This window comes from Phoca vitulina, unplaced genomic scaffold (assembly GCF_004348235.1).
Source record: "Phoca vitulina isolate PV1807 unplaced genomic scaffold, GSC_HSeal_1.0 scaffold33, whole genome shotgun sequence".
NCBI classification, from domain to species: Eukaryota; Metazoa; Chordata; class Mammalia; order Carnivora; family Phocidae; genus Phoca; species Phoca vitulina.
This window is the reverse complement of record NW_022589736.1, coordinates 18,700,350-18,723,736: the sequence shown is the minus strand read 5'-3', so window position 1 is coordinate 18,723,736 and position 23,387 is coordinate 18,700,350. Positions and strand designations below refer to the sequence as shown.

The window sequence follows — 23,387 nt, the reverse complement described above, 5'->3', positions numbered from 1 at the left end:
ATGGTCATGGTCAAGTGAAGACAGTATTTTGAAAAGGAAGTGACCATTGGATCTAACAGTACGGAAATCACTAGTCCTTGACAAGAGCAGTTCTAGTGACTAGGGGAGATGAAAGCTTAATAACCTTGTTTCTCTTATTTCCCTGAAAATAAAGCAGCATTTTAAGAGGCCTCTTGGGGTGCCTGGGTGGCTTAGTCGGTTAATCATTTTGATTTCGACTCAGGTCATGATCTCAGGGTTGTGAGAGTGAGCCCAGAGTCGGTCTCTGCAACTGGGCTTGGAGCCTGCTTAAGACTCTATCTCCCTCTGCCCCCCCTCCCAACTAAAAAAAAAATAATAATAAAATAAAAGGGGCCTTCTATCTACTCCCACCACATTTACTATCTGTACCACACCCACTGATAAGACTCTGCATTCCCTCCTGCTGAAACTGATCAAGGTCAGTGCTCCCATCCAAGGCACCACCTTCCACTGTGCATGGCTCCTATTCCACCAAAAACATTCCTTCAGAGTTGTTGCTCTCTGCTTCTTCTCTTCCTGTTCCCAACCTGCTATTTGAGTTTCTACTCTGTGTAAGACACTAGGTTAACTAAACAAAGAAAAATATTAAGAGCTTTAATATTGAGATTCCCCCCATACTTTCTATTAAAAATGTAAAACAATCTATACAATGGGCAATTGCCCCAAATTTTCAAAATACTGCCTATTTCTAAACTTTTCTCCAATTGCTACACTGTTTATATAAATCAATCATTTGTAAATTCAATGCTCTTCTACTTTGCAAAAAAAAAACAAAACCCAATTCATTATTATAATAGTCATTTACTGCTACATTCCACCTACTAATGTAACCACTTAAGTAACGGTTTAAAAGCATTACCCATCATCATTCTATGTGTTGTGTTGTAAGATATAAAGTATAACAAGAAGCTGGATTTGATGCCATTACTTACATCAGTAAGAGTCACAATACTAGTATAATAAATACAATGTTGAGACCAAGTGTTTAGCTCTGGAGCCAAAATGCCTGGTTTTGTTATCTTACCTAAGTAGGACTTTAGTCCTCCCCTCCATGTCCCAGTTTCCTCTCTATAAAATGGGTGACAGTGTATCTACTTCACAGGTTATTAGAATAAAAGAGTTATAATACATGTAAAGCATACAGCACAGTGTCTGGTGCTTATTGAAACACCCCCTAAGTGTTAGCTATTATGGCAGTCATTCCCATTTTGTACTGTATTTCCTATCTCATTTATAGTTCTGCCATCTAACCTGAGGGCAAAACCCAGCAATTCACCCAATACTCCTCTTTCATATGGCTGCTCTACCCTAGCTCCCCACCTTTCACCCACATGTAATCATTCGTTAATCTCCTGAATAACTCTTTCCCCATCTCTTACCATTTTGTCCTGCAGTTGGACAATCATTTCTTGCCTAATATATACAAATCTCCCGGCTTCTTACCTAGGACCTAAAAATTCATCTATACTACTGCCATTTAAAGCCCTTTAACAAGCTTTCCCAGGTAAGACCCAACCTCCTCAACATATCTAGAACCATTCATTATCCTTGCCAGTAACTCCAAGTGTATCTCCCCCCATCCCACTGAAGACTTTAATCCTTTAGTGACACCCCAAAATGTGCCATGTACTGTCACAACTCCTCAGTTTACTCAATTCCGTGGGTACCAAGCCATTTCATACTACCAAGTCTTTGCTTACGATAGAAAATCTTTCTTTTTTCCTCCAGGCTAAGAATAACAAAGCTTGAGCATATTTTCTTGTAAATCTTCCCTGAATCACAAGGCTCCTAAAGCACCTTGCAAGTACCTCTATTCGTAATTTGTTATAATTACATATTTTTTTGTGTCTGTCTCTACTAACCAGTAAGCACCTTGAGGCTAAGAAACTCTAAACGGTCAACTAACATTTGACCAGAGAACCAAGAATATTCAATGAAAAAAAAAAAAAGATAGCCTCTTCCATAAATGGTGTTGGGAGAACTAGATAACCACATGCAGAAAAATGAAATTGCATCTGTCTTATATCATTCACAAAAACAAACCTGAAATGGATTAAAGACATTATTTAAGACCTGGAACTCCTAGAAGAAAACATGAAGAGCTCTTTGACATTGGTCTTGGCAGCAATTTCCTGGCGACGACAACAAAAGCACAAGCAACAAAAATAAAAATCAACAGTGGGAGTACATCAAACTAAAATGCATAACAAAAGACACAGTCAACAAAATGAAAAGTCAATCTACAGAATGGGAGAAAATGTTTTTAAATCATATATCTAATAAAAGATTAATATTCAAAATATATAAAGAACTCATATAACTCAACAGCAAAAAAACTAACAACCCAGTTAAAAAATGGACAGGGGAATTGAATATACAGGTTTCCAAAGAAGACATAAAATGATCAATAGGCACTCAAAAGTGCTCAATATTACTAATCATCAGGGAAATGGAAATGAAGAGCATAATGAGATCACACCTGTTAAAGTGGCTGTGGGAAAAGAGAATCCTTGGGCAGTGTTGCTGGGAATGTAAACCGGTGTAGTCGCTATGGAAAACAGTATGAAGGTTCCCCCCCCCCAAAATTAAAAATTGAACTACCATATGATCCAGCAGTCCTAATTCTGGATATATATTCAAAAGAACTGAAATCAGGACCTCGCAGATTATCTGCACTCTCATTTTCACTGCAGCATTACTCACAATAGCCAAGATATGGAAACAACCTAAGTGTTTGTCATTGGATGAATGGATAAAGATGTGGGGTACACACACACACACACACACACACAATGGAAATATCAACCACAGCAAGAAGGAAATCCTGTCATTTGTGACAACTTGGATGAGACATAAGGACATTGTGCTAAGTAAAATAAGTAAGATACAGAAAGACAAATACCATATGATCTCACTTATATGTGGAATCCAAAAAAGTCAAACTCAGACAGAGGAGAGGGGTAGTTAGCAGGGCTTGGGGGTTGCTGAAAATGGGGAAATACTGAACAAAGGGTACACAGTTTCAGTTATAAGATGAACAAGTCTGGGGACCTAATATATTGCATGGTGGTTCTAACTAATAATATTGTATCATACACATGAATGCTGCTAAGAGTAAATCTTAAATGTTCTCACCACAAAAAAAGAAATGGTAACTAAATGAGGGGATGGCGGTGGTAGCTAATACTATGGAGTGGTAATCATTTTATAACATATAGATGTATCAAATCAACAAGATGTACACCTTAAACTTACACAATGGTTTATGTCGATCATATCTTAATAAAGCTGAAAAAATTCTAAATCATACTCTGGCAGAGACGAAATGTTCAGTAAACATCTGTTTAATAGAAGTAAACTGAAATAAGAGACAAGTACATAGCTTTGGTCACCTTAGTACTATCACTGCCATCATCGCTACAGGAAGGTTTAGGAAACTGCATCAGTACCATGTTACCAAATTATCAGTAAGATCGTCCTAGGGTGACATAAGTCTGGACAAGTGATGACCCTAGAACCAAAATTATATATAAAAGAGTAAGAAATTGCCTTCTAGGTATGAATTAAGGGACACTTAAAAACCTGCCTACCAAAAACAGAAGAAAAAATAATTCCTCATTGACTATAATTTGTAATTACAAAGCTCAAGTCTAATCTGCAGTACACCTCTATCAAGTGTACTTCCAACCCCAATTCTTGCTCCTCCCAATTTCGTTTTCCTACATTTACTTTGTCCAATTTCGTTATCCTACATTTACTTTATCATCAATTTCCTCATTTAAACACACAAAACACATTTTTTATATATTTATAAATATGTTATACATACGTGTGTGTATGTATGTGTGTATATATCTTTTTAAAAACTTCCTCAAAGCCTTTGTGAAGCCTTTGCAAGGAATTAAAAAATATATCTCATTGGCCTAATATAGCACTTGAAATTCCCACCAACACTTAAACATTTATTTATCAAATATTTACTGAGTTTCCAGCAGGTGTAAAACTCTATGCTACATAGTGTGCATACAAAGGTGAAAGAGACTTAGCTCCAGCTCTCAATATATAATAGTTCAGTGGGAATATAAACAATTAAAAAAGCGACAAGACAGTACACGCTGTGCTGGGGTCCTGTGACAGCAACAGAAGAGGAACAGTGTTGGAGAGGCGGGAAGGTAAAAGGGGCACTCTGGGAAAGATGAAGGTCAGCCAAGAATAAGAACTACAGAATAAAGAGGAATTTGCCAGGTACAGAGGGCTAAATATTTCCAGGAAATGTTCTACTAGGCACCTCTAAAAGGCACCTATTGAAATGTGCCTGTGTTTCTTGAGAGCGGACACTGATAGCTACAGTCTATCAGTGGAATCAGGCCCCGGAATACAGAGCAGGACCTGCATCTGGGATTTCACATGCTCACTGCTGAAGCAGACAGAGCAACCCACAGCAACAAAGCAACACGATGCTACAGTGCTATAGCATTACACAGTTTAAGCACCTACCAACGGATTATCTCCAAGGACAATTTCTCAAGACCCTGACCAAAAAATGGTTCGGAAGCAAGCTCTATTAACAAGGGTGTTAGAGCATTATGTGACACAGTAACAACAGACTAGCTGGGAGACAGACAGCGTTTCTGGCTAATAGTAAAGTATCTACATTAACTCATGCACATTCTCAACAATACCCACCTACTTTGTATCTAGTTTTCTAATAAGCATGTTATTCCTTACCAATTTGCTTATTTTCCATGTAAGGGTATTCATTTTCATCAAATTTCAACTTAAAAAAAAAAAAAGTCCTAGAAGAGAAAGAGCTATACCTAACATTTTTTTTCCCCATGCTATATAACCCAGTAGGAAATGCCCTGTCTTTTGATGTCTATAATTGGCCTCCCCATTACCCTTCCTCTTAAGGTCACTTAGGAATACTAAATGTGATCACAAAATGATGTGTAAAAACCCCCAAGCATCCCCAGTGTGACTCTTTTGAGGATGGATAATACAACAGTGATGGTAGGAGAGCGGCATTCCTGGGCAACTTCAACACTGATGGAAAGGTTTCTACAAACTGTGCCTGTGCCACCAAGAAACTTCTGTTATGAGTCAGAATATCATGACTTTTAGAATGACACACTGCTGAATTCTTAATGCCTATATTTTATTCACTTCAAAAGAAAAGACTTCAGTTTAAATTCTCATTGAAGCAGAAGAAACACTTACATAATTATAAATTTTATCATACATAATCACTTAACTATGATTGGAGGCATTATAAGTAAATAGCCAAAACACTGGTCTGTCATTTCATATTCAGCTACCGGACACATGAACTACAGAAGCATATGACTTCTTGTATCTCTCCTTTCAAACGGTTTATCTTGCTGTAATATACTAAATTCTGACACAGGGCAAAAAGAAGGAAATATCTGTCTTAGGAGACACCCCAGAACTGTAAATTCTAGAACAATAATGATAAAAACATTTAGATTTTATATGAAATTTGTGGAGGATAAATTATAGTTACCAAATTTAAGTTTCATTAAAGTCCTTCAAATATCATCATATACTCAAATAAAAACAAAACCAAATTATGGGTTGGGTTCAAGATGGCAGTACAGGAAGACCCTAAAGTCACTCCAATCCATGAATGTAACAAATACACAACTACATATGAAATAATTTATTCTTAAAAAGACCAGAAAACTGGACAAACAGAAGCTCTGCAACAAAGGACAAAAACCACTGAGACAGACAGGAGAGGCAGAGACACCATCTGGACAAAAAACCCCATCCCTGGGGCGCCTGGGTGGCTCAGTTGGTTAAGCGACTGCCTTCGGCTCAGGTCATGATCCTGGAGTCCCTGGATCGAGTCCCGCATCGGGCTCCCTGCTCGGCAGGGAGTCTGCTTCTCCCTCTGACCCTCCCCCCTCTCATGTGCTCGCTCTCTCTCATTCTCTCTCTCTCAAATAAATAAAATCTTTAAAAAAAAAAAAAAAAAAAAAAAAAAACCATCCCAGGCACTGTGATCCACAATTGGGAGAGATCTCAAATATACATACATTTTCCCTGAGGAGAGATCTAACCTTTAGATCCCACATGAAGGGAGCCCCCAAAATGTTGGGCTTTGAAAACCAATGGCAATTATATCCAGGAAAACCACAGACTGTAGGGAACAAAGAAACTCGTTCTTAAAGAGCTAGCCATGCAGACTCACTCAAAATCCAGCACTACAACACCAATTTGAGAAGGGCCTACACCATATGTAAACAAGAACCACTTAATAATCTTGAAGTGCCTACCAGAGAGGCAGGAAACTGTTGGGACTTTCTTCAGGGACAGAAACACTGGTAGGAGCCATATTAGTGACCTCACCCTACCTTGCTAATGTGTGCCATTCTGGAACTATCCTTTTAACCTGCTAGAGCCAGTAGTCATGTCCAGTGGAGAACTCTGCCCACACCCACAGCACGACCATGAGGAACAATCAGGCAAGGGCAAAAGCTCTGCCTACCATCCTGACACAGCACATCTGCAAGACACAGCCCAATCAGGCACTAGCCCCACCCACTCCCACACCATAGACTGGGCCCTGACACAGCAGACACGCACACACAATCCACATAGGGGACACCCTATAAGCACCTAGCTCTGCTCAGACGGGATTGTGTTTCTGTGCTCTACATGAAATTTCCTACACAAGGCCACTCCTTCAAGACAGAGAAAAGTAGTTAATTTACCTAATACAAAGAAAAAAACACAGGAGTCAGGCAAAACGAAGAAACAGAGGAATTATGTTCCAATGAAAGAACAAGAAAAAATATGAGAAAAAGACATTAATGAAACAGCAATAAGCAAACTGACAGAGTTCAAAGTAATGGTCATAAAGAAGCTCATCACACTCAGGAGAAGAATGGATGAACACAGTGATATCTTCAACAAACAGAAATACAAGAAAGTACCCAACAAAAGTTACAGAACTGAAAAATACAATAACTGAACTGAAAAATATACTGGGCAGGTACAACAGCAGCCTGGATGAATCCAAAGTTGTAATACAAAGCAATGAGAACTCATCCAGAAGGAACAGAAAAAAAGAATAAAAACAAATTAATACCTTGAGTAAAATATCAAGCAGAATAGCATTCCCATTATAGGATCCCAGAAGGAGAAGACAGACAGAAAACACCAAAAAACTTATCTGAAGAAACAATAGTTGAAAACTTCCCTAATTTGGAGAATGAAATGAACATGCAGGTCCAGGAAGCTCTGAGAGTTCCCAAGAAGATGAACCCAAAAGATACACACCAGGACATTTTATAATTAAAATGCTGAAAGTTAAAGATAAAGAGAAAATCCTAAAGCAAAAAAAGAAAAACAACTTATTCATACAAGAGAAACCCCATGAGGCTATCAGCAGATTTTTCAGCAGAAACTACAGACAGAAGACAGTATTCACAGTGCTAATGGAAAAAAAACTCCAACCAAGAATTCTCGACCAAGCAAGATTATCATTCAGAATTGAAGGAGAATAAAAGTTTTTCAGATAAGCAAAAGCTAAAGGAATTCATCACCACTAAACCTGGTTTTACAAGAAATGTTAAAGGGATGACTTTAACCTAAAAAGAAATGGCACTAATTAATAACAAGAAAACATACAAAAATAAAAATCTCATTGGAAAAGGTAAATATATAGTAAAGGTATATCAATCACTTATAAAGCAAGTATGAAGATTAAAACACAAAAACAGTAAAATTAACTAAAACTGCAATAATTAGTTAAGGGACATATAAAATAAAAAATGCAAAATGACGCACCAAAAATATAAAAAACGGGAGTAGAGGGAAAAATGTAAAGTTTTGAAATGTGTTCAAATTTAAGTTGCTATCAAGTCAAAACAAAGTTATATGCACAGCAAGTTATATGTGAACCTCATGGTAACCACAAAGCAAAAACTTATAGTAAATATACAAAAGAAAATGAGAAGAAAAATCTAAACATACACTAAAGAAAGCCATCAAGCCACAAGAGAGGAGAGAAAGAAAAGGAACAGAGAGGAACTATGAAAATAGCCAGAAAACAACTAACAAAATGGCAGGTAATATATACCTATCAATAATTACTTTAAATGTAAATGGACTAAACTCTTTAATCAAAAAAGATGGAATAGATAAAAAACATGACCCATCTATACGCAGCCTACAAAAGACTTACTTCAAAGTAAGGACAGAAACAGACTGAAAGGGAAGGGCTAGAGAAAGATATTCCATGCAAATGGAAACAAAAAGAAAGCTGAAGTAGCTATACTCACATTAGACAAAATACGCATTAGAAGACTATAACTAAACTGAGCCTGGGTGGCTCAGTCCATTAAGCATCTGTCTTCATCACAGGTCATGATCTCAGGGATTGAGCCCCATGTCAGGCTCTCTGCTCAGGAGGGAGTCTGCTTCTCCCTCTCCCTCTGCATCCCCCACACTTGTACTCTCTCAAATAAATAAATAAATAAAACCTTTTTTAAAAAAAAGACTATAATAATAGACAAAGGGCATTACATAATGATATAAAGGTCAATCCAAAAGAAAACACAACATTTATAAATATACATGCATCCAACATAGGAGCAATAATATATATAAAGTAAATATTAACAGACCTAAAGAGAGGAATGGACAGTAATACAGTAACAGTAGGGGACTTTAACATCCTACTTATATCAATGGGTAGATCATCCCAACAGAAAGTCAATAAAAAAACATCAGCCTTAACCAACACATTAGACCAGATGTACTTAATAGATAATTACAGAACACACCATCCAAAAGGAACAGAATACACATTCTTCTCAAATGCATATGGAACATAGTCTAGGACAGATCACATGTTAGACTACAAAACAAGTCTCAATAAATTCAAGAAAACTGAAATCACATCAAGCATCTTCTCTGAGAAGAAAACTGGAAAAACTACAAATAGATGAGATTAAACAATATGCTACTAAACATCACTAAATCAATAAAGAAATCAAAAAAGAATCAAAAAATACCTAGAGACAAATGAACAGAAATATCTATGGGATGCTGCAAATGTGGTTTAAAGACAGAAGATCAAAGCAATACAGGCCTACCTCAAGATACAAGAAAATCTCAAACAATCTAATCTTCCATATAAAGGAGCTGGAAAAAGAAGAGCAAATGAAACACAAAGTCAAGAAAAGGAAGGAAATAATAAAGATCAGAGCAGAAATAAATGAAATAGGCACATTTAAAAAAAAGTCAATGAAACTAAGAGCTGGTTCTTTGAAAAGATAAAGAAACTCAAACCTTAGCTAGACAAACCAAGAGAGAAAGAGAAGGCTCTAATAAAATCAGAAATGAAAAAAGTTTTAACTGACACCACAAATATACAAAGGATGAAGAGCAACGACTACAAACATATGCCAACAAACTGGAAAACCTAGAAAAAAATGGAAGAGTTACTAGAAACAATCTTCTACGACTGAATCATAGAGAAATAGAAAATCTGAATAGACAGATTACTAGTAGTATGATTGAATCAGCCATCAAAAACCTCTCAACAAACAAAAGTCCAGGACCAAACACCCTCACACTGGTGAATTCTACCAAACATTCAAAGAAAATTTAATACCTATCCTTCTCAAACTCTTCCAAAAAACTGAAGAGGAGGGAATACTTCCAAAATGATTTTTTGAAGCCAGCCTTACCCTGATACCAAAACCAGATAAGGAAACCACACACACACACACACACACACACACACACACACACACAGGTAATTACAAGCCTATCATTGATGAACATTGATGCAAAATTCCTCAACAAAATATTAGCAAACCAAATTCAACAATACATTAAAAGGATCATACACTACGACATCAAGTGGGATTTATTCCAGGGATGCAAGAATGCCTCAATATCCACAAATCAAACAACATGATATACCACATTAACAAAACTAATAAAAATCATGATCATTTCAGGGGCGCCTGGGTGGTTCAGTCAGTTAAGGGTCTGACTCCTGATTTCGGCTCAGGTCATGATCTCAGGATCCTGGGATCCAACCCCGTGTCAGGCTCCATGCTGGGTATGGAGCTTGCTTAAGATTCTGTTGCTCCCTCTGCCCCTCCCATCATCCTCCACTCCTTCACAAATAAACAAATAAATAAATAAAAATTTAAAAATCCCATCATTTCAACAGATGCAGAAAAAGCATTTGATGAAATACAACATTCACTTATGATGAAAACTCAATAAATAGGTACAGAGGGACCATTACTGGACATAAGAAAACACATAATGACACAGCCACAGCTAACATTATACTCAATGGTAAAAGAAAGCTTTTCTTTTAAGATCATGAACAAGACAATGATGCCCACTCTGGCCACTTTTATTCAGATACTATTGGACGTCCTAGCCACAACAATTAGGCCAAGAAATAAAAAGAAAGCGGGAAGAGGAAGGGAGAAGAGTAGAGAGGAGAGGGGAGGAGAAGAGAAGAGAAAAGGAGAATGCATCCAAATTGAAAAGGAAGAAGTAAAACTGTCACTATTTGTAGATGACAGGATACTATATGCAGATAAGCCAAAAGACACCACCAAAAATTTGTTAGAATACATAAATCCAGCAGTCAAAGGATACTTGACAAAGATATTATAAATACACAAAATCAAAATACAGAATTGTGGCATTCTTACATACTAATAATGACTTATTAGAAAGAGAAACTAAGAAAATAATCCCACTTACAGCTGCATCAAAAAAAAAAAACACCTAGAAATAAACTTAACCAAGGAGGTGAAAGACTTGTACATTAAAAACTATAAGACACTGATGAAAGAAACTGAAGATGACACAAATAAATGGAAGGATATTCTGTGCTCATGGATTAGAAGAATTAATGTTAAGTCTCCATACTACCCAAAGCAATCTATAGATTCATTATAATCTCTATTGAAATTCCAAGGGCATTTTTTACAGAACTAGAGCAAATAGTTCTAAAATTTGTATGGAACCAAAAAAGATCCTGTATAGCCAAAGCAATTTTGAGAAAGAACAACAAAGCTGGAGGTATCATGCTTCCTGATTTAAAACTATACTACAAAGCTACAGTAATCAAAACAGTACAGTATCAGTATAAAAAGAGACACACAGATCAGTGGGACGTCACTGAGAGCTCAGAATTATACCTACACACATATGGACAATTAACTTACAACAAAGAAGCCAAGAACATACAATGTAGAAAGGACAGCATCTTCAGTAAATGGTGTTGGCAATATTGGACAGCCAAATGCAAAAGAATGAAACTGGACTACCAGCTTACACCATACACAAAAATTAATTCAAAATGGATTAAAGACTTGAATATAAAAACCTGATACCATAAATTTCCTAGAAGAAAACACAGGTGGTAATAAGCTCTTTGGCATCAGTCTTAGCAATATCTCTGTGGATCTGACTCCAAAGGCAAGAGAAGCAAACAAAAAAAACGAATGAATGAATGGGATTACATCAAAATAAGCTTCTTCTGCACAGCGGAAGAAACCATCATCAAAATGAAAAGGCAACCTACTGAAAGGGAGAAGGTTTTTGCAACTCATATATCTGAGAGGGGATTAATATCCAAAATATATAAAGAATTCATGTAACTCAACAATAAGAAACCAAACAATCCAATTTAAAAGTGGGAAGATAATATGAATAAACATTTTTCCAAAGAAGACCTAAAGATGGCCAAGAGGCACAGGAAAGATGTTCAACATCAGTAAGTATCATGGAAATGCAAATCAAAATCACAATGAGATATCACCTTACACCAATTAGAATGGGTATTATCAAAAAGACAAGAAATAACAAGTGTTGATGAGGCAGTACAAAAAAGGGAATCATCATATACTGTTGGTGGGAATGTAAAGTGGTGCAGCCAACAGTATGGAGATTCCTCAAAAAATTAAGAATAGAACAACTATATGAGCCAGGTGTTCCTCTTCTGGGTATTTATCTGAAGAATATAAAAATATTGATTTGAAAAGATATATCCACCCTTATGTTCAGTACAGGATTATTTACAATAGCCAAGAAATGGAAATAACCAAAATGTCCACTGATGTATTAATCGCTAAAGAAGATGGGGTGTGTGTGTGTGTAGAGTAGTATATGTAGTGTATATATACTACTCAGGCATAAAAAAAATGAAATCTTACCATTTGAGACAGCATGCATGGAACTTAAAAGTATTGTCATGGTAAGTGAAATAAGTCAGACAGAGAAAGACAAATACATGATTTCACTCATATGTGGAATCTAAAAAAAAAAAAAAAACCCAACCACCACCAAACCAAACTCCTACAGAGAACAGATTGGAAGTTACCAGAAGGGAAGAGGGTGTGGGGGTGGGTGGAATGGCTGAAGGAGGTCAACTGAATAGTGATAGATGTAACTAGACTTTATAGTGCATACAGATAAAGAATTAAAGTGTACATGTGAAACTTACATAATGTTATATGCCAATTTCACCTTGATAAAAAGAAAAATGATAGGAAATTTTAAAAATACAGAACCAAGACTTGAATAGAGCAGTTCAATGAGTCAGTAAGACAGAAGACTAGCTTGCTGGCTAGTAATGCAATAACGCAGGGGTTCATGTAGAATCCACTCATCACCACACACAGGGCTGACCATCTGGTATTAGTGATGGCATCTATCCTAGGTTTTTATGTAGCTCTTATGGTTACAGGTGATTGGACGCATTTAAGAGTTATAACAGCACTAACTCCAAACAACAGTAAAACAATAGTCAAAACTCAAATTACTTAGGGTAAGAAGCCTGAGTCTGCTGACTGGGAAGGGCTGGGTTTACAGATGGTGGAACTGCTCCTTGGCTGAGAGAAGACAGCTGCTCTGGGGGAAGACTGTAGCTCTGGAGATGGCTCATCTGTGCACTCCCTGCAACCAGGTAAGCACCACTTTGGGGAGGCCCTGGATAGACCTAGAACAGTTCATGATAAAAAATAAATAAATAAATAATACATTTTCTAAGATTTTAAAAGGTATGCCAAAATTTCTTTGTAAAGGCATTCAATTGCAAAGTGAACAATGAAATCTCTGAAATCTTTTTGAAAGTTACTTCTTCTGATAGGCATTTAAAAAAATACTTTTCAGTGAAGTGAGCTTCTGATGATTTTTGTTCTTAGGTAAACACGAGCTAAACTCGTGTTTATCTCATACAGAAGCAGTAAAGGAACTTACCTTGAAACTTTATACTAATATCATCCCTCTTTCCATACCGATATTTTAAGTACTCTCCTAAAAGGAATCCCAAAAAATGTTTAAGAAGTGTCTTTGAATTCACTGTTTCATGTCAATAGACTGCATTTACTTATAGATACAATTTGTATTTCCTATATTACAGTTCAGTGAACACAAAGCAAGCTAACTTTCAAAAGCAGGGGTCAGCAAACATTTTTACAAAAGTCCAGATAATAAGTACTTTAGGCTTTGTGGGCCTCTCGGAACTCTGACCATATAGAAAGCAGCCAGAAACAATGTATAAATGAATGAGAATGGCTATGTTACAGCAAAAGTTTATTTAAAAAAAAAGAGGTGGGAGGCTGGATTTGGCCTTTGGGCTATTGTCTGACCACTCATCTAAAAACTATACTTACTTTAATCTAAAGAGACTGACTTCTTAAATGCCCAAAATCTTAAACACACATAATATTCTAATTTTCTATAGTATTCTCTAGATCCTTCCATTTCATATATCTGAAAAGAGAACCCCACTGTCTATGTAGTGAGACTTTTACCAGCTGTTAAAATAGTAGTAACACATGGGGCGCCTGGGTGGCTCAGTTGGTTAAGCGACTGCCTTCGGCTCAGGTCATGATCCTGGAGTCCCGGGATCGAGTCCCGCATCGGGCTCCCTGCTCAGCGGGGAGTCTGCTTCTCCCTCTGACCCTCCCCCCTCTCATGCTCTCTATCTCATTCTCTCTCAAATGAATAAATAAAATCTTTAAAAAAAAAAAAAATAGTAGTAACACAGTTATCAGGAGATAAGACAATCATCTTAGCACTTCTTTTAAGCCATAAGAGACTCACCATACATCAGAATACAGAAGGTCTTAATTATAAACAGAGCTATTCCAGTCTTCTTAAACACCTTGTTTTTTGTACTTTGCAAATGAAACATGAAGAGTTTTTGTTTTTTTCTCAAACTGGTATCAAGAGCCATGAATAGGTATCACCTAGCCCCATGTTGCTCAAATCTGACTGCTCAGCCCCAGGCATCTGGCCCCTCATTTCTGGGGAAGCGGGCCATTTTTTAAGAAAAAAATTAACTGCACAAAGCCTGTGCCACTCTGCATAAGTAAAATGGAGTGCCTGGCTAATTATTCCCTATACAGTAAACTTGCTGAGTTTGTGGAAATAGGGCTCTTGAAATAGTTGCTTAGGGTGAATAAGGGTTTTGGAAAAGGGCTCTATAATACATTCTACATCTTTTCATGTAAAGGAAGAGGGAAAAACTCAGATTAAAGCAACTTTATATAAAACCAAAAACTGCAGATACCCAGAAAAATTTAGTAATAACTTAGTAATCAGACAAAAAAATGTGGTTCTTAACCAGATAATTACATATGAAGTTTTAGAAATATATAGATGTTTGGGCCTTACTCTTGAACACTTTAATAGGTTTCGGGTGGGGCCAAGGAACCTGTATTTTTGTTTTTTTAAGTTTGATTAGTGATTCTGATGCACACCCTTGAAGAAAAACAACTTTTTAAAAAGAATTACTGGAATAATTAGTGTGTTATACACTGTACTTATCAAGTAAAAAATTATTTTAAACTTTATTCTAAGATTACTTTCAGAAAGTTCACATTTTACAAAAACACAGCTATTCCAAATAATCTCAAATATATTGAGAATTTAAAATTATATACTTGAGGGGCTACCTGGGTGGCTCAGTCGGTAAGCATTCAACTCTTGATTTTGGCTCAGGTCATGATCTCAGGGTCTGAGATGGAGCTCTGAGTCAGGCTCCTCGCTCAGCGGGGAGTCTGCTTGAGATTGTCTCTCTCCCTTTCCCTCTGCCCCGCCCTCTGTTCACGTGCTCACTCTCTAAAATAAACAAAACCTTTTAAAAAAATAAAATAAAAAATAAACTGATATACTTGAATTTTTAAAAGCTTACCTGAGAACCAGAAACACCAGATGACTGCATATAATACTGCTGATTCTGTAATTTTGCATACATGGAATACATTGGATCTTCATTCATTAACTTGGTATACAGTGAAAGTGCTTCCATCACTTTAACATTAAGTTCTGAGAGTTCTGAATGTTTTCTGAAATATTACACAGTAATTTCAAACATAATTGCTATTTAAATGATACGATGTTCTAAATAAGAAGGCACATAAAATAGCAAAAAGTAATATAAGCAGACATTACTAAAAATTTAACCTTATGGCAGAAAATATCCTGTATTTTAGCTCCAAGATAACCAAAACTGCTTAAGGTACTATGCTGTGAGAACGCCAGCTTATTATTGTACTTGACTTTACCTGGAAATAACTAGGTGTCCCTAGTAAATAACAGACGGGGTGGGACATTTGTGAGCTCTGGTAATGCCACTTACAGCATTACAATGATTATAATAGGTAACCATTATTTTTTAAAAAGACTAATATAATTAAGGTCAAATAAATGCTCACCTTAAAAAAAATAGGCAGATGTATCTAATTCTAATTCCCATATCTATAGTGGAAAACAACTGAATGAGAACTGGTTCTTCTGGCATATCTTTAAAATAAAAAAATAATAAAAAGGCAGCTCTATCCCAATATGCACTTAAAGAGAACTTCAGGGAAGAAGATATACAACATAGATATAGCACATGTTCTTTTACCTATCAATATCTTCCAGCTTTTCGTCAATGAGAGGTCCCATCTGGTGACACATTGCTAAGATAACAAGATTTAAAGAAATATAAGAAAACACAGCAAAAGAAAGCATATCTCTCATGGATATTCATATAAGTGAGACTGGGTCATGGAAGAGTGGAAATGTTAACATTTTTTATATCATTCCCAATTGATTTTAAATATAAAACTATTCTGTAACAAAACACCAGATATAACCTCTGATTATTCTTTATGTGTAAGGTTAATGGAAAACAAAAGTTTACCTTCAAGATGAAGTAACTCTGGAAGATCTGGCTGATCATCACTGGGATCTGTACTTTGCAACATCTGTAGCAATTGGTCCATTTTGTCCTACAGGAATTAAATAGTTAATAAAAAAGCAATAAATCATTATGCAACAATATGGTCTCACTTCATTAATTAGATAATGGATGGAGAATTTTTGTGATTCATATGGAGACTCCAATTTTGCTTTGACGTATTTAGTATTTGTGTTCTCTTTAGTACCATGTGAAGTCAGAGGCCTGAAAGCTTTTCCTACTTACTTTTGAAACTGCTAACAGAGACTTTCTTAAATGAGAAGAAACAGAACCATATTTAAACTTAAAATGTGTGAGTTCTTCAATCTGTTATGTCATGCTTATGGATTTCTGTGTCATTTTGTTCTGGAGCGGCTGTAGCCTTGCCATACTGACAGGTGTAACTTCTCTCTCAAGATGGCATTACTTATGACTAACAACTCGTTATCACTTCTCCACCATGGTGAATACAGCAGCTGTTTTAGCAAGGCATAGCTCAGCTATATTACAGCTCTTCTCCTTCTAAGTAGGGCCATACGATTTTATTCTACATGTTCTTTCCACCAATATTTCAGTCTGTCATAAAAGGAAAGAAGATTTGTGGTTTCTCTATTTTCCTATGTGAGAAGGCTGAAAGGTATCTCAAAGCAAGGACTCAGATCTATTTCAGAATCTTCCCTTATAAAAACCAATGGAACTAATGAAGCCATCATTATATTAATACATCTATATTATTACACAAGTATACATGTACTTATATGTAAGTTTTTAAGAATCAAAATACTGATCTCATGTACCAAAGAATAATACTATAATAATGACAAAGTTTTCTCCATGCATGGTTTTTACACGGTTATGTTACTAACCACAGGTACGTTAGGTAAATAATGTAAAAGACTACCAGTTTTATACAGTCATTTAAGCCAAAGCAAAAACTCTTGTTTCTGCAAAGAACAGCTTGAGAGATAAACTAAGCACTGGACAGTGAAAGGGACACAAGTACATAAAAAACTCTTCTAAAGTCAAAAGAATTTTATATGTTGAAATGGATACTATTTTTCAATGTAAAAGATTCATAATTTTCATTTTAAGTAGCCTAGAAAAGAAGGTATGTGTCAGAAAAGTCTGCCTACAGCAAAGAAAAAAAAAAGTGGGGGAAGTGGGGGGTAATATGATGAGAGTCAACTAACATCTGGATAATTTTTGTTTACAGAATATTACACCTATTTGAAATTAGTTAATATCAGAAAAATGAGATTTCTATACAGACCACTAGGCTGACTCTACACACATTTTCTTATGCAATGCAACTGGCCAAACATAACTTTCCCTGATCCAGATTCCCTGGCTCTCAGAACAGTCTTCAACGGTCTGTTTCTCTAAAAGAGAAACTTCAAACTTTATGGCTCCTCCCAAAGAAGGCTAAAAACCTATAAAATCCCTTCAAATATTTTTTTTTTCCCCTTCAAATATTTTAAAGATGACATATCATTTTTCATCATAAGTTTAAAATGTTACAAAGAATGTAATTTCCAGAGCATTAAATACTGATCTTCACAAATAAAAGTCACATATTCTATTAAATATATTCCATCCAAAAAAATTTCACAAAATTGTGTTTGCAATAATTAAAAAAAACAAAACAAAAAAACTGCAAAAAACCTTAGTTCCAACAGTAAAATAATTAAATCATATAAACCCATTCTATGGAATATTAAGCAGGAATTTTAAATAATGAGGTACAGAATGGGACTAGAGAGACAGTTTCAAGGACTTTGTCTATATTCAAGGACTTTGCTTTGTCTATATTGCTCGAATTTTATAACCCAAAATATATGCACTAATCAAGTAATCAATTTTTTTAAAAGAAAACAGTAACAGCACTTCAACTTTAATACCAAGTATGAACAACTCTCACAGAGGAAATCACTTACTTCATCAATATAGGCTTGCTCCGGTTCTGGCTCTATTGTTTCTACTTGAACATCATCACTAAATTGTACCGTCTTCTTCTCCGTTTTAACTGTAAAACATGTAATATTTATCTTTTCCTTATAATAAACTTAAAATTCTATTCTAAAGCACTTTAAACTGCATGAGAGAATTTGGATTTTTCTTTTATTCCCTTCAATCTGAGAGACTAAATTTAAGGAATAAACTACAGATTTAGGCAATAATGAGAGAACATTATTTTATGGAATTCTGTGAAGATTTCTTAATTTTCTCTTAAGAATTTACATTTTCCATAAAAGATACTTCACTAAAAATAAGAGGTATATTTCTGAAACAAAGATTAGTTACCTACTACATATGAGAGCTTAGTAAATTGGTGGACAAAAAGTAAAGTTTTACAAGGACATAAATGAACTCTACAAATTAAAATAAGTCCTCTTTTAAATTACCAGTCCCTTCAAAGAAAAATCTCATTTGAAAGACCATGCTATTTCAATGTAGTGAAATGGAAAGTCAGCTATACGTTCTCTGGCAAGCTACTCAGACGTTTTACTAGCAGAATGACATCCAGGTCAATGGAGAACTTTACAAGTGGCATGGGCAATGATCTGAATTTTCCACTAAATCAGCCCGCATTTTTTAGTTCCATTATTCTTTGAAATAAAAATGTGGTTATGAAGGGATCTGCAAACCACTGGCCAGAAGCACATATTTCTCTTGCTTAACAAAGCAATCTTTAAAAACTATTCAATATATCATTAACTAGTAAATATAAGGTTATGATTAATAGAGCAATTAATCTTCTCCCCCAATATACTGAGAGGCTCATACGACTTTAAAGGGATGAACTTCCTTTCTGCATTTCTCATCCTTGTACCAATGTGGTTAATCAGTATTCATAAAAATATTAAGAATCAAGATGAAAAGGGTTTGGGAACGGAGCAGAATTATGGAAAAGAAATATATTAATTAAACTATTAAATGTGCGTAACAGAATATTACATTTCCTCCCAAATGAATCTCTTCTACCATTTTAACAATGAGGTTAACAGCAGCACAGTAATATTAAAAACGCTTGCGCAGGAAAAAGCTAATATATGACACTGCCTGGATTTAAATACGAATCTATCTGGTGCTACTAGCCCATATACTGAAATCTGGCCGATGATTTTTTACTCTGAGAACAGGAACTCATACCACTTATGTATTCGGTGCTGTAAGCTTCTGTATAAAAATGTACGTAATTTAATTTCCATTCATCCCATTCAAATCACCATAAAGCAAAATTCTATACACACACAAAAGTTTCAGCTGATTTTATTTTCTCATGGGGGTAAAAGAGACATGTGCTAGAGATATTTCTGCTTTTTATATCTTGCGCTGTTAACAAGTAGAGAGCTGGGAAAGCACCACATTGGCTGCTACCCATAAGAGAACACATCCTAACAGCTGACCATGCACAAGTTTTCAGTGCTTTTTCTCAAAGGCACTAATACTATTACCAAATATGCGTGCGTGCATGCATGCGTGTGTGCGTGTGTGTATGCATGTACACAAAATAAACTATTTTCACAATATCTTCCTACACTTCCAAAAGAAAAACAAGCCAAGCAGGGCAGGTACTTGTACAGGACATTAAGTAAAGTGGGCTTCTGCTAAGGTGCCTGGGTGGCTCAGTTGGTTAAGCATCTGCCTTCGGTTCAGATCATGATCCCCGAGTCCCAGGATGGAGCCCCACATCAGGCTCCTTGCTCAGTGGGGAGTCTGGTTCTCCCTCCAACCCTCCCCTCTCTCATGTTCTCTCTCTCAAATAAATGAAATCTTAAAAAAAAAGAAGAAGAAGAATGCTAAGAAGATCATGCTAACACTCATTTCCCAAGCTCAAGAACTAAAATTCCATTATAGAAGCTCTCCTATTCCTGCTCTTCTTTTCAGTAGTCCAGAGTGAAACACAGGAAGAAGAGCTAGAATACTCATTTTAAAGCTGCACTGCTATATGATGGGGAAAAAGAGGAGTTGGCTACATGATCCATATGAGATCTTGGATTTCATCTTGAACAGAAGTCCAAGACAATTCCATCTTTTCCAATAGCTTATTGAGGACAAAACAAAAACAAAAAACCCAAACCTCAAAAAAAAGCAAAGAAAAAATCACCACCATAAGCCCAGGTTAAAAAGTTGGCACCCAATACACTGCCATTTAAAAAGGGTTCTACAACATATTTTTTGAGTTCTAACAAAAAAGAACTCCATTACTAGAATGGGTATCAGGAATCTGTCTGTCATAAATCGGTCATAAAATGACATGAGACAACTTGGCAATAATTGGGAGACAGCTTTGTTTCATCAAAGATAAAAGTAATGTCTGATTTGTTGTTAAAGCCTTCTCTTGAAAGAGAAGTGTTCTTATTCAAGGAAAAGTATATCTTTTACATATATATATATGTAAACACACATACTTATGCACCATTTATTGATAAATATTTAGATAGTCGTATTCTAGGTAAGATTCAGTACTATGTGCTGTTGGAAACGAAAAATGAAAAGATGACTAAGACAAAGATCCTTTCTTAAAATTCTTATAAACTAAAAAAGACCTAAGCATCCTGTAGCTTATAACTCTCTTTGATACCTTCTACTGGCATTATAGAAAGATGAGATGAGGTGAGATATTTTGTCAGATAACTATAGCTCACCAGCTTATATACACAAACTCTTAAAATTCTAAACCTTTCAACCACTAATGGAAATCTTTCTACACTAGAACATATTTCTGTTTCCTTAAACAAAGGGAGATTATGACTTAATCTTGATGACCCAAACTCATCATTATGAAGAACAGTGAAGTATAGTATTATGTAGAAATATAGTGAACTGCCTACCAACATGTTGGTAGGTTCCAAGTAGTTACATCTCCTGCAACTATTATGCCTGCCAGTAACATCACTTTTCCTCCTGGGCCCTACTTTCTAGTTTATTTCCCCTAGTAGCACACACTTGGAAACCAAACAAAAAGGTATTCACATGATCAGTTATGGTTCCTTCTGACTCTCTGACATGGGGGCTTAGGAAAGCCATTATATTGCTTACAGGCCACTGCTTCCAAGTTTGGGGCTAGACACTAAAGAAATGGCCTCAATCTTAGAACAGAAAGAATCCTCTATGAGAGTACACTGTATTTGTCATACTTGATCAACTGATAATGAAAATACATAGTGCATAAATTTCCTAACACTTCTTAATCTTCAGTTTTATAATGCTATATATCTAGTATTTTTAAAGAAAAGTCCACAGTCTGCCCAATTATCTGATTAGGGATAATCTTGGTAGATAATTTCAATCTGTAGATAATTAGATGATTTCTGGTAAATAATCTACTGACTAGGAAGCTGCATTTTTTTCTTTTTAAATTTTTATTTAAATTCCAGTTAGTTAACATACAGTGCAATATTGGTTTCAGCAGTAGAATTTAGTGATTCATCACTACATACAATACAAAAACATGGAACACTTCATGAATGTGCGTGTCACCTTTGCACAGGGACCATGGTAATCTTCTATCACTCCAATTTTAGTATATGTGCTGCCGAAGCGAGCACGCAAGCTGCATTCTTAATAAACACTCTGGAGGCACTAACATCTGAGAGTCCCAGCTCAGCTTATAACTTTCCATGAAGTTGAATTTACTCTTTTATTAAGAAGACAGTTGTGGATTATCATCCACTTACAGACTGGAAAATACTTACTCATTTCTGGTTCAGCAGTAAGATCAGCAGTCACAAAATTAGAGGGAAATAACCCCATGCCTTGATGGGTTTCACCTTTCCACCAGTTGGGATCACTAATGAGGAGCAAAAAAGAATGCCTGATTATAATAAAGATTTTCATCTCTATATATTCTCTACCTTTTACAATGTTTAACTTGGATTATTACCAGATTTGAATCCCCCAACAATCCAATGAGGGAAGAAATGAATGTACCATTATTATAAATAGAAGATGAAGCCTCAGAGAAGATAAAGAGGTGTTAAATACACAGCTCTTTATCTTTTGGAGGGCTGGTGAATGCTTTGAGGATTTAATACAAGGTTCTGAATTCACTCCCAAAAACAGAGATCTCTTCAACTTCAGGTAGTTCATGGGCTCCCTGTAAGACTCCTTTGTAGTAAGGTAATGGTAGGCTCTTAATTCAGATCCATTCCTAAATTAGTGTGCTCTCTTGTTCAACTAGCACCTTTTTCCCCCACAAGAAATAACATAACAGATGACACTGTTTATAGCACAAAATGTTCACAATGAACACACACTCAGATACATCCCATGGTTCACCACTGAATCTTTGGTATAAGTATAGGAAAGCTAGCAAGCTCTCAATGAACATTTTTTGAATGAATCAATCAATGATCAAGGTTTTGTGCAATTTCCAGCTAAACAGCTCAAACTTTACTTCATTTTCTTTCACTCAAGAAAACAATGTAAGTGAGCTACTATAGGAATAACCTAAATTTTTTTTGAATTTATTTTTTAAAACCACTTGCAAATTTTAGTACTTAATTATCAGCAACAATCATCAGTAACAAATTTTGAGTAAACACAAAACCCAGATGTACTTAGAGGAAACAAACTGAGGGTTGCTGGAGGGCGGGGGAGCATGCGGGGATAGGATAATTGGGTGATGGACATTAAAGAGGGCACATGATGTAATCAGCACTGTATTATATAAGACAGATGAATCACTGAACTCTACCTCTGAAACTAGTAATACGCTATATGTTAATTAATTGAATTTAAAATAAAAACAATAAGAAAAAAAAACAGAGGTACTGAATCACCTCCCATAATAATGTAAATGTATATAATTCCAAGTAAAATGAATTTGACCCATGGATATGCTATTCTTTGTGAATAAGTTCAATATATTACGCATTTCTAACAAATTCCATAAATACATAGACTTTTTTGGCATATTTTCTAAAATCTTAACCTTACTAATTTAATAATTTATATTATTAGATGGAACAAAAAATGAATAAACTCGGCCTCCAAAACAAAAACTTAGAGATAAGAAAAAAAATTAAACCACAAAATAAGAATCCAGACAGTATGATACAAGCAAAGCAATCAAACTGTCACACACAGGAAATATCTACATCAAAATTTTTTCTTATTACCT

General features: G+C 35.6%; 1 protein-coding gene and 1 non-coding gene across 2 annotated transcripts in view; both read right to left on the bottom strand.

The window, feature by feature from the left end:
• The window catches only part of STAM (signal transducing adaptor molecule), an 83,580-nt gene that overhangs the window by 3,665 nt on the left and 56,528 nt on the right, over positions 1-23,387 (bottom strand). The window contains exons 8-13 of the mRNA XM_032425619.1: positions 21,961-22,055; positions 18,196-18,284; positions 16,226-16,313; positions 15,947-16,001; positions 15,230-15,383; positions 12,852-13,027 (exon numbers count right to left, since the gene is read on the bottom strand). Coding sequence (XP_032281510.1) covers positions 12,852-13,027; positions 15,230-15,383; positions 15,947-16,001; positions 16,226-16,313; positions 18,196-18,284; positions 21,961-22,055 — 657 coding nt within the window. The remainder of the gene's footprint in view (positions 1-12,851; positions 13,028-15,229; positions 15,384-15,946; positions 16,002-16,225; positions 16,314-18,195; positions 18,285-21,960; positions 22,056-23,387) is intronic.
• Positions 21,711-21,813, bottom strand: LOC116645699. Its single transcript, XR_004302001.1, has one exon. It is a non-coding gene; the product is annotated as a U6 spliceosomal RNA (small nuclear RNA).